Genomic DNA, 12,270 nt, shown 5'->3' with positions numbered 1-12,270 from the left:
TACATGCAAGCTCTACCTGGTTGGGTGGGTACGAGTGTTTGTCCCTTTTTGGACTTGAGCGTTTGGGGTTTCGTGTCGTTATGTTGGCCGTTTTTGCATACGAACTCCGAACCCAAATTTTATTTGATATTTGTGGCTTTTATACCCAGCAACATAATAGGTTTTAATTTCGAGGTTTTGTTGTTTTTGGTTTTCGCCTCGATTTGTGTGCTGCCCTGCTTTCTTGGGTTTTCTTGGCACCGTAGTTGATCGTGGATCCAAATTATCCGTAGGGATATCTTTCTAACCCTTGATGTATTGGTTTTATTGCATTGGGATTCGTGTTGAATCCGTACTCCTGGACATAATCAGTTGAGCGATTTGCTTTTATGTTTCTCATCCCACCCTTGTTACTATGATCATCGTGTAGTTGGTGTGCCCACACATGAGCACGTGAGCATGCACTTGTCGGTTCTTGCGAGACCCAAGCTCGGGGTTGTTTGTCGGTTGAGTTATGTTCATTGGGGTTGGGTTGGGAAATGGGCACTCATCGTGTGATAAGCATGGGAATGTAGGGTAGGTCGGTGTGGAGGGGCTTCTCTCATAACCTTGGGTCATGTTCTCAGCGAGTATACGTGAAGAAGTTTCTAATTAAGTGATAATTAAATAAATTCTTGGGTAATTAACTGAGATAAGAAAATACTATGTACCCGTAGAGCTCCTTCGAAAGTATGCGCTCATCAGTTTATCTAAGAGCCACATTGTCCGCACAACTCATCCGGGGACATAGCACGTTGGCCTCTCGAGGGAGCCCTGAGGGGTACGGTCCGTCACGATCTTGAGCTTGGGAGTCCCAAGCAACCCACTCTCCACTAGAGTCCCTACATAGTAGACCCATAGAGTGCTTGACCAGGACCTGTTGTATTGCATTGTCTCATGATCTTGGTTTACATCCTCTGTACTATTTGGTGTGAGTGTTAGCCATGGATGATTGTCTTATGTGTGTTTGAGGTTGAATCACTATCTCCATCAGCATGGCGGGAGTGGGCCTACGGGTTCCATGTGGTTGGGAGGCGTAGCTACCTTTACCACTACTCGGGACCGGCGTATAGAGTTGGCCTTCCTCCATGTTCAGTTCCGAAGTTGGATGCTCACATGGTTCTCCATATCTTTTGGAGTATGTTTCCATGTGATTTATGTTATTTCAATTCATAAAGATAGTTGATTTATGCTCATGTATGCACACTGCGATGTTGCTTTCCGCATGATTACATTAGATGCTTGGATTAGATGTATGGTTGAGATGTTAGAATTATGTGATCTTCCTTATGCTTTCGAGTGTTTACTCCTCAACTATTGTGGATCCGATACTTCTTGGTGTGGAGGTTCTAACTCTTTCCCCTTTCAAATTGCTCGTCGGGCTATTTCCTTGTAAACCTGCGCGACAGAAGTTCAGCACTGGATGATACTGGAAAAGTATCGCACGCCTTAGAGAGAAATATCACACAATACCGAAAAGTATTGCACGGCAATAGTAAGTTCTATCGTGCGATACTGGTAAAGTATTGCACGGAAGTATTAATCTCTATCGCGCGCTGCCTGAAAGTATCACCCAAGAGTCGTAAGAAGTATTGCGCAATACTGGAAACATATTGCCTGGTAGTACTGTACAGTGTCGTATGACACTGGAAAAGTATCGCTTGATTTCTTTGCAAAAACCTGCTCAGGCAAACAGCAGGTATCTCCGGACTTGTTGGTTCAAAGTTGAAGGTCCCGACAGGTCATAGATTATTAGTTTCTTGTTTGCATAAACTTTCATAGTTGGTTTTGGATGTGTTGGTAAGTAGTGATGCGTGGAGATTCCTTGGATGTCTGGATTACTTGGTTAAGTCTTCTGATGCGATCTTTTGATCGATTGCATGTTTATGTGTTTGATTCCATGCTTGTTCTAAAAAAAATTGTATCGGTTTTTATCTATCATTATTCCAAGGATCTTCGAGTAGGGCATTACAATACAAGATACATGATAACATATATACATCAACTAACTAGAAGTTTCCAAGATATGAATAAGAATGATAAAAGGCACAACTGCACCAACGAGCATCCAACATCTACAAATCTAAGAGGGACCCAAATGATAAGAAGACACTACCTCCCAACTGCATGGTCACCTAGTTAGGCTTCCACTGCCACCGTGTAGAGAAGATAATGAACAATCCACAAATGAATATCAAACCATAAAATAATCCTAGGCAAGGAATCCTAATAGCCAAAACTACCTCAAGGGTAACACAAACTACTCAAGAAGAAGAGATAATCAAAATCGAAAGGACACTCATTCCAATACCAACATCACACACCAAGTCAACATCCAGATACCAAATATAAATCGAATACCAAAATCACAAGATAAATTTAGCGAAATATATCCACCTCAAGTCAAAATCTACATGTCAAAAGTACATCAACTACAAATCACCAATCACCATCAATGAAAGTAAATAACAACATTAAATACATCCAACAATAAGTACACCACCGCAGGCACAAACAAAAACTACGGAGACTCGGGCTACATTCTAAGGAGTGTCACCATCACATGGTGAAACCACTTGAGTTACCCTAGACTGGTCTTTCATTAGACCCCAGAACCTCAAGTGTTGAGTTACCTTGGACTGGTCTCTCATTAGACCTCGAACTCTCAAGTGTTGAGTTACCCTGGACTGATTACTCTGGTCCTCAAACTCTCACGTGATACATGCAGAACCAAAATACCCTCTCATAAAGACGAGGCAAACCAGTGATACCTCTCACGAGGTATCATCTCATTCTCATCCTTAATTTATACAAGCACTCAAGGCATGGGCAAGGCAACTATCTCTAACTTATCTTTTTAGTGTGTTTCCCCAAATATTAATTACTAGATTATCACTTGTTACATAACTTACAATAGATTACCCTAGCATTGACCACTTTGGGCCCATGACTCCTACTGTAAGCCACTCCCAAAGACATGTACCTAGACAACCTCTCCTAAGCACATAAAACACAATTGTGTCCCATACCACAATGCCCATCGTAATCAAACTTGGTTCCTTAACAAGCAACCCGAAAATAAGTTGGTTCTCCCAACCCAAGTAACATAGATGCACCACATAGCAAAACTCATAAATATAACTTTCAAATTTAAAACACAAGCTTGTCATAATTTGAAAACAAATAAACATCATAAAAGAAATCACGAAAGAAAATCTCTGGTGTACATCCTAGTTGGCTAACTACATAACCCTTAGGCCCACACTTACATGATTATGATATTAACTGGATATAAAATTCTATATAATACACCCCAAGACTACAAGCATAAAGCCATAATAAAAAAAGAGAAAAAAAATCAAGTTCAAAAAAAGGTCTACCCTAAGACAAAACATTATACAAGTAAGTAACATCAACCAATCACAAAATAAAATCCAAAAATACATAAGCATATAATTTCTAATTGACCACACAATACGTTTAGCATTAAATATAATCAAATTTAATGACAATCAATATTATAATAAACTCATTTTTTTATTATAATTTAAATTAATATAATATATTTTTTTATTTTAATTCATATAATATAAAACAATTTAAATTATACATTAAAGAGATTATATATATATATATAGCTAAAATAGCTAAGTAAGTTTAAAAGATCAATTAATGTGAAAAAAAATTAAAAATGAATATAAATACATATTAAATACATCTTAATAAAACTAAATATAAAACCATTTATATACCTTTTTCTAAAGTTATTCTAAATGCTTAAAAACCAAGAAAAATTAGCATCTTTAGAAACTCACCGATAATTTAGGATAGACAAGAAGTACTTTAAGGAGTGTAAGATAAGTCGTGTTTTTTTTTGTAAAGAGATCACGTGGTCCGCATACCTATGGCAAATTTTGATTTGGAGGATGGCAATTGGAATTAGTCATTCCTATTTTAGTACTATGGAATTAGCGAAAATTGTCATGCCCGGTACCATGTTTTAAAATAAAATAAGGTCAACCTTCTCTTTTTAACATGAACAAGGGTTAAGAAAAAAAAATACTTCTAAATATGAATATTACCACCTTCAAAATCAATGCTGATTTCTATTGGGTTCAACGGTTTAGTGCATGTGGCATATTAGATCGAGGAGAATTTTATTTTAAAATGATTTGTTGCATTCAAAAACAAAGTAAAGCAATTGTCTTATCTTCTCTTCTAAGTTGACCTAAGTACAAAGATTTGTGACCAATCAAAATAACTTATTGTAATCAAATATATATATATATATATATATTTGTTGCATTCAAAAACAAACTAAATAAATTGTCTTATCTTCTCTTCTAAGTTGACCTCAGTACAAAGATTTGTGACCAATCAAAACAACTTATTGTAATCAAATATATATATAGATTTCTGTTAATATACTTTTTGTTACAATTAAATCTCAGCTTGATAAGAAAAATAATTTTCAGCAATGATTTATCTTTACTCATTTATTAAATTAGTAAATTATATGTTTTAATCAAAAGAAAGAACAAGCAATTTTGTGGGTTTAATCAACGTAGAATTTTGGTCAAACCCTAGTTGGTTTAAAACTTTAATGATCTTTTTAAATGCAACTTCTTAAATTAGACTTTTAAATTAAGCACATAATTAATTAATTAAATATCATCATATTTTAATTTCTCTTTAACCAATTTTCTAATTTAGACTTCCAAATTAAGTCTTTTAAATTAAAGCACATATTTAATTGGTTTTTAATTAATTAAATATTCTCATATTTTAATATTATAACTAAATCATTTATCAAATATTATAATTATCTCAAATATTATAATTAAATTATTTACCAAATAAATCACATAGCCAAATCCACATAAAAGCAACATTACCAAAACTGACTAAAACTCAAACTTAAACAACACAGGCAAAGATAAACTCATGGATTTAAAAAGAATGGAAAGTCAGATACATGTCCTTTTCTGCACAAGTAATTAAGTTATGGTTGGGATTGGACCAGAACATTATCTCCCTATTCTTACCATTGAGTTATTGTGATAGGGCACGCTCATCCTAACAATTCAGGGAAGTCGATGCCCAATACCTGTGAATCTGTATAAAAGACAAGCATGCACATGTGCATATATATCTAAGTTAAAAAAACAATGGCATGGAGTGGTACATCGTGTAGATCCTGGCTAGCAGGTGACTACGACTCGCTCCCTCAACCATACCAGGCACGTCAAACATGAATGTAAAATTCACACACACCATACACATGCAAGTGTGGGGTAAATATAATAGTAAACCTATATATAAATAACATCATATTCTAACATGTACATATCATCATCATGAGGACATAATAAACATCTTTCTAAGACATAGAGTATGACATCATCATAAAAGTAATCTCATTAAGTAACTAAGAGCAATTAAAGCATCATCATTGAAAGTAGGAAATTGTTACAACCTGACATAATAAATTACTCAACATATCAAAGTATTGCATTTCAAATATCAATTAAGGGCTAACACATCTATAGAAGAGTCATATAGAACTTTAACAATTAAGTTTACAATGATAGCAAAAGAGGGGTATTACACAGTGCCCCGCACCTACATCACCATTGGATCTAGCATCAGTAACTTAGGTAATGAATCAAATGAGGCACGGTTATCTTCTTCCTTTTTAATATTTTGTTCTTTCATAATTGAACTGAAAATATTTAAATATAAATAACCAAAGACTTATTATAGAGTAAAGACAATGAACTTAAGTTTGGAGAATTATCATAAAGCTTAACAATACTCCATCTATAAGTACATCCTGGTAGGTCCAAATCCAGCACAATGTTGAGATTCAGGTTCTGTATAAACGACAGATTGTTTTGTGCCCTGACTAGCATTTGGAGGAAAAAAGGGCTAAAACTTGACAGAACTCAAAAATTAAGAATATCTATAATTGAAGAAATTTTGTTTCTATTGGTTCCTTTTGCAAATTTCGAAGTGGTTTTTTTGGGGGTTAAAAATTGAAAAAACACAACAAATAAAAATATATATAATTTAAGAAAATTAATTCTGTGGGTTTTCTTTGCAAATTTTGAATCAATTTATTTTCAGGTTCAGCTAAGTCCGACAGCTGAGACTTTTGGATGTAAAGTCTAACTATTTGTTTTTTCTTCTTTGACTGTTCATTTCATCTTTCTTTTGTTTGTCTCTCCGTCTTCTCTTGAATATTAATATGTATATATATGAGGGAAAAATGTGATGTAATCAAGCTGCAATGACTGGATAAAGATTGATGCTCTGCTCTCTGGTGGATGTAGCCAAGTTGGCAAACCACGTTAAATCTTGTGCCTCTGTTTTGTGGTTTCCAATTTGTCTACTAGTTTTAACAATTGGTATCAGAGCCTAAGAAAGATCCAGGAGAGTGGGGCAGTGCAACATGATGCAGGGCAGCCAAACTGAATTTTATAGAAATGGATAGAATATTGAAATGAAAAGGGATAGTGTCTGGATTGCTGCCAGGAGGGTCTGTGTCTGGTTTTGGAGTCACAGTTTAACTACTTGGGAAGCAATGTAAGCAACATGTTCAGGACAATGTTGAAGAAGGCAGTGGGGGCTAAAGATGGTAAATCTGAAAAGATCAAGGCAGGAGTGGTGGGTGTTCTTTTGCAGGATTAGAGGAGGAGGGAGGAATCCTCACTCTCCTTATCTTTCTCCATTTTTTTTTCAAACTTGTCAGGGTATCTGAACTTATCTCTTCACTGGAAGTGGCAACGGAGTTCGTGGTTTCAAAGCATCTATGCTATTAAAAGTCAGACCCTGCACCGGAAGAGCTAGAAGAGAATAAAATGTTGTGAGAGAAATTAAGAGGCAGCAAATCAGTCAAATTCCTGGTGGACTCTGAGAAATGGGCAGACTGGGAAATGAAGCACGAATTGAAGGAGAACTGAAGATGATAGCTGCAGCATTACCTAAAGTTCAACAGCCTTTTAGAGGCTGCCCCATCCCTATACATGCAATTAAGAGTGACCACTAAACCAAAGACACATTCTGAAATTTCATTAAGTTGTATCTCTTTGAATTGTGGGTCTATTGCCAGCACCCTTATCCACCCAAGATGCCCATAAATGTCACCCAAGCAATTGGGACCAAGTATTTGAATGTGCGCTATTTGCACAGAGGTATGGTAGTTGGTATTACAATATCATCTAGGGTGTACCAGGGGGCCTATGGAATTAATTATCCTCGGAACTGAATTGTAGCATTGTTGATAAGGATACTTTTTCTGGGGAAATGGCATGGATGCATGGCCACCAATTTGTATGGTACATGACTTGGAAGCAGCAGTAAACAGATTTGATGTCAAATTAGCGGCAGTAGGAGCAGCATTCTGCTATAAATTGGGATTCCAGTGGAACCAGATGATGAATCTCCTGCAAGAGATGAAGATGGAATAACTTTGCAGGAGAAGGTCTCTGTAGACAATACTGACTTAGCTTCTTCAGGCAAATGGTCTGTTAATTCAAAGGCTGGAGGCAATAATGTGGATAGTCTACACATTGTAGCTGGAGATCTAGACGGATCAGCTGCATATAAGATGGATGACGTGTTCAAATTTGAGGTTGCAACAAAGAAGCATCAACTGTATATAAGACGAATGACATGTTCAAATTGGACGTTGGAGCAAAGGATGCCACATCTTGAGGGAGAATTGTTGCTTCAGCTGATTCTGTTACCTCTGATCAGGTGGACAGGTGGACAAGAATGCTGGATGCCAGATAACTTTTCAAGATACTCAATCCGTATAAGTCATAAAGGACAATGCATCTACTATGTGCCAATCTGAAGAAGTCCAAGCTGAAGACTGTCGGGAGAATGCAAATGATTATAGGAATTCGACAAACTCTGTTACAGATTCAGTTGTTCAGGAAGGCCAAACATGTGCATAGGTTATGGAGCAAATAGAGCTTCAGTTACAACTATTTAGTGTGATGACTGTTCATGATATCGTGCATAGCTGGGTATCCCATGTGAGTGGAAATTTTGATAATAAGACTTTTTTCTGTTATGAGATGGTTGTCTTCATGTGATTGGAGTTGTTGATTTTTTGTTTTTGTGACATGGCAGGCTCTTGATTCTAGTTAGAGCATTTGCATGATACAAGTTTGCTTGACAGGTTATGCTCTTTAGAACATGAGATTTTTTTTTTTTTTTTGGAGATGTTAGATCAAGTCATCATGTTGTGTTCCCAGGTAAAGCAAACGTGCAGTGGGAGTTTTGACAATTGGTCTTGTTAGTGCTCTTGGTATCAAGTCCATTGTTAGATTGACCATGTAGGTGTTCTTGAAAACTAAGAGGCTTAGGTAAGGCTAGAGTTCTCTTGGGTTTCGAGAACATTTGTTAAGACAGTTTCTCTTTGGAAGTTTCAGCAAGAAGACCAAGGAGCCTACACCTACAGTGAATACGAGTTCATTATGGGCCTAGTGAAGATTGTTCTTGGAGAAGAGTCATTCTGATTTGCTGTATCCTAGAGGAGCATTCTCACTCCTCACTCTTGGCCTACTCAGCAGGTTTATCTCCTTGTGCATTCGATTTTAAGAGATGTTTAAGATGGTTCCTAATTTTGAATTTTTTTGAGTTTCATCTTCTTGTTTACAAGGGCTTATATCTGTGGTGCTTGTGGTTGTAAATGCTCTCATTTGGAGAGGTAAAGGAGATCATACTTCGCAGCGTTGGTAGAAGGATGAGATATGGTTTGCATGGATCTTTCTTCCTAGATTTGTTTTGAGGTCATCTATTGTTGTTGTGCTTCATTGTTTTTCTAACTAGTACATGTGGTCCTTTAAATGAGGACTTGGAAGATGTCGTGTGAGATTTTGCAACAGATTGGTTGCAGTTTGCAAATCATTTTGTTATTAACAAACCTTTATGGCAGTGCTAATTGGTGGATTTGAGTCAAGTTTTAGTTGACATCGTTCATACAACATGCGGATTGCTCTATAGTGGTATTCTAGTTTTCTTCATATTGATGGTTTTTGGTGTTTTATTGGAAGAAGTTTATATTTTTCATGGTTAGTTGTTGCATGGGTCGGATTTGTTGGCATAAATCTACTGATATTATATGGTTGGTTGGATGCAATTAGCAATTGGCTATGGTTACTATTCCGGCTATGGTTGCTGTTTGCTGGCATATTTATTTCCTTAGTTACCACAGCATCTGGGAAATTGCCAGGTGCGGTTGCTGGTGCTTTTGGGTGCTGCACTGGTGCGCCCAGGACATACTAAAGTAAGGACATTAAAATTTTAGTAACTGTTTAAAACTCAAACCTCTATGTGCACTGCATACACTTGCGTGTGTCCAACAGGCTGGCTTATTTGGATGATTTTATCTATTAATAAGGATAGTATGCTTTATAAGAAAAACTCAAACCATGGTTGCAACTTATAAAAAGGAATGTCTGTATGAACATTCAGTTACAACCCAAACTAATTGTTAGTAAATGTGTGTATGTTTGAAGCATTTTTATAATTATTATTGAAGGCTTAAACAGAGAAATAGATCGAATTTTCCCTAAATAGGATTCTTCTCAGCGGTTATTGAACCCCCAAATCTGAACAATTGATTTGAACTAGAGTCAGAACTGGCAACTAATACATATTTTTTAAATTATTTATGAAGGCTTAAACAGAAAAAGGAGGTCAAGTTATCCTCAAATATAATTCTCCTTAGCAATAATTTACTGTGCAATACAGATTTCATTCAATAGCAATAGAGAGGTTCTCATTGGTGAATTATCATGATATGGAATGGTTTATTTTTGTACATTTCTTTGCATATATAAATCTCTCTCTCTCTCTAGATGCACCCAAATGCATCCAAAATCAAATAAAAATAAAAATCGTGCATCTGCGCATCAGAATCCTGCACCCGCATCAGCATCAGCATCAGAATCAGAATCGGTAACTTAGTTTATTTCCATGGGACTTGGTAATACCAATTATGTTTGGAGATTGGTTTAGAATGTAAAGCAAGGACAAGGAAAGCAGAGTTTAAACGGGAAATTGTTCAAATGGAAAGTCGCTAGCTGAACTTCAAGAGGGAGAGGGAGATTGTGGATGTGAAGTCCGACTGTTCATTTCTTCTTCCCCAATTGTTCATTTCATCACTCTTTTTGTTTGTCTCTTTGTTCTGTTGAAAACTATTGTGTGTATATATAAGGGGAAATGTAGACAAGCTACAGTGGTTGAATAAAGATTGATGCTCTTCTCTCTGGTAGATGTATCCGAGTTGGCAAACCTCGTTAAATCTTGTATATGTTTTGTGGCTTCCAATTTGTCTACTAGTTTTAACAGAGACTTCGGTTTGACAGCAGGAGTCTCGGCACTCAGACCAATGAGTCCTTGCCCCAATACAGTGCTCTAACAAATAATTTGGCCTAAAGAACCTTCCCAGTTGTAATCATACTCGATCACTTGTAAGTTAAACACAAATAAAGATACCTTTAATCACATATCAGACTAGACATCGAGGAGATTTCCTTATTAGGGTGTACATCAATAGTTAACAAAGTGGACCACTGTTTGCGGAGAAACCAGGGTTCAAAACCGGTCAGCTGTTCTCGGATGTGTCTGCAGCAAAATTTAACTTCAACTGATAAGGGCCGTGATGATCGTAATGGAAACTGGCGTCATCGAGGATGCCCATTCTTATAATGTCCTAAATTTAAATGATATTCCAAATGAAAAATCAGGAATTATGTGGGTAGAGCAGACCATTTAGAAAGCAAAGCTCACCTTGCCAACAAGAACTTCATTTGTAGTGGCGCCATATACATTTGCTGTATCAAAGAAGGTGATGCCTTTTTCGAAAGCATACTTAATCATAGAAATACCATCTTCTTCTGAGAGAGGTTTGTTATATGCTCCAGTAAGCCCCATGCATCCATATCCCAACTTCGAAACCTTGACAAATCCACATTCCAATTTCGATGTTAATCGATACCTTTCATACCCAAAAGTCGATATGAGAAATGAAAGGGACAGGAAGAGAATGCACACCTGCAAACCTTGACCGCCGAGATTGACTCGTGGAATAACTGTTGTTGCCATTGTAGTTGTACGAAGATAGCTTAGGAAGCTCAAAATAGAAGAGATGTGTACTTGAACATGCTGCTGTAGCGTAAAGCTGTAGTTGGACTTCTCGTCCGCTGTAGTGACATATATATAGAGTATTGTTTTAGAGGATTCGGAAGGCGTCGTAGTTGTAGTTTAGGAGGTCTAGAGGAGGGGACTCTACAAGGCGTCATCGTTGTAGTTTAAGAGGTCTACTGGAGGGGACTTTACAAGGCGTCATCGTTGTTGTTTAAGAGGTTAGTGGTGAGTTTTATATAATATCGGCTTCGGATCTTTACATGATAGACTTGTGGGAGAGAGTTTTTGGATGAATGGAAGATTTTAATAACTTTTGAGATGTTAAAAAATAAAAGGTGTTTGAATTTTAGGTCTTTGAAAAAAAAATTTAAGTCGATAATGACTTTTCCCAAAAAAAAAAAAAATTGGTAAATGGTCAAGGTTTTGATTAATTTTATTAATTTAATAAATAAGATACAATAGCTTTACTTCGTTCAAATGGGCACTGTTAGAAAAAAAAAGGGAGAAGAAAACCTCCAGTCTAGCCCGAGACTAACGTCCTATATTATTACATCTTTACAAAGGCATACCCCAGTCAAATTTAAAATTACAACATATTCAAGAGCATACCCCTAATAAACACAATAGGTTTGATTACATTTTTACATTGCATTTGTCCATATCCCCTGATCTAGAGTCGAAAACCATCTATGTGCTAGCATACCTCCAGTATCAAACAATCATTCCTCCTACTAAGCTTTATCATTCAACAAGTTAAAAAACGTATTAACCATAAACTCGAAAAAGTTATCCATCCAAAGATTCCAAGAAGGTCTAATTTTCTGTCTTAACTAATATAATTTATCAACCTAATAAAGTTAGAAATTAAAACTTACCAATTAAAAATTACAAGAAAAGAAACCCTTAACTAAATCCTATCATAGCAAAACTAGAAGAGAATACATTCTCAGAAATAACCTTTGATACTGCTAGGAGCTTAATCACATAATCTGCAACCCAAACAAATTGAAAAGCATGAGGAAAATACCAGCCCATCACATATTACCATCCTTCAACAATACCATACAAATAAGCAAATCAAATCGTAAT

General features: G+C 36.3%; 1 protein-coding gene across 1 annotated transcript in view; it reads right to left on the bottom strand.

Moving 5' to 3' along the window:
• Positions 1-11,223, bottom strand: part of LOC149533482 (putative aldo-keto reductase 1) — a 69,401-nt gene extending 58,178 nt beyond the window's left edge. Inside the window, exons 1-2 of the mRNA XM_089806765.1 lie at positions 11,089-11,223; positions 10,825-10,992 (exon numbers count right to left, since the gene is read on the bottom strand). Coding sequence (XP_089662891.1) covers positions 10,825-10,992; positions 11,089-11,139 — 219 coding nt within the window. The 5' untranslated portion in view covers positions 11,140-11,223. The remainder of the gene's footprint in view (positions 1-10,824; positions 10,993-11,088) is intronic.
• Between the last annotated feature and the right edge of the window lie 1,047 nt (positions 11,224-12,270).

This window comes from Cupressus sempervirens, chromosome 10, assembly GCF_028749045.1.
Source record: "Cupressus sempervirens isolate cs-2001-9-10 chromosome 10, ASM2874904v1, whole genome shotgun sequence".
NCBI classification, from domain to species: Eukaryota; Viridiplantae; Streptophyta; class Pinopsida; order Cupressales; family Cupressaceae; genus Cupressus; species Cupressus sempervirens.
The sequence above is the reverse complement of the archived record's forward strand: the minus strand, read 5'-3'. Positions and strand labels throughout refer to the sequence as shown.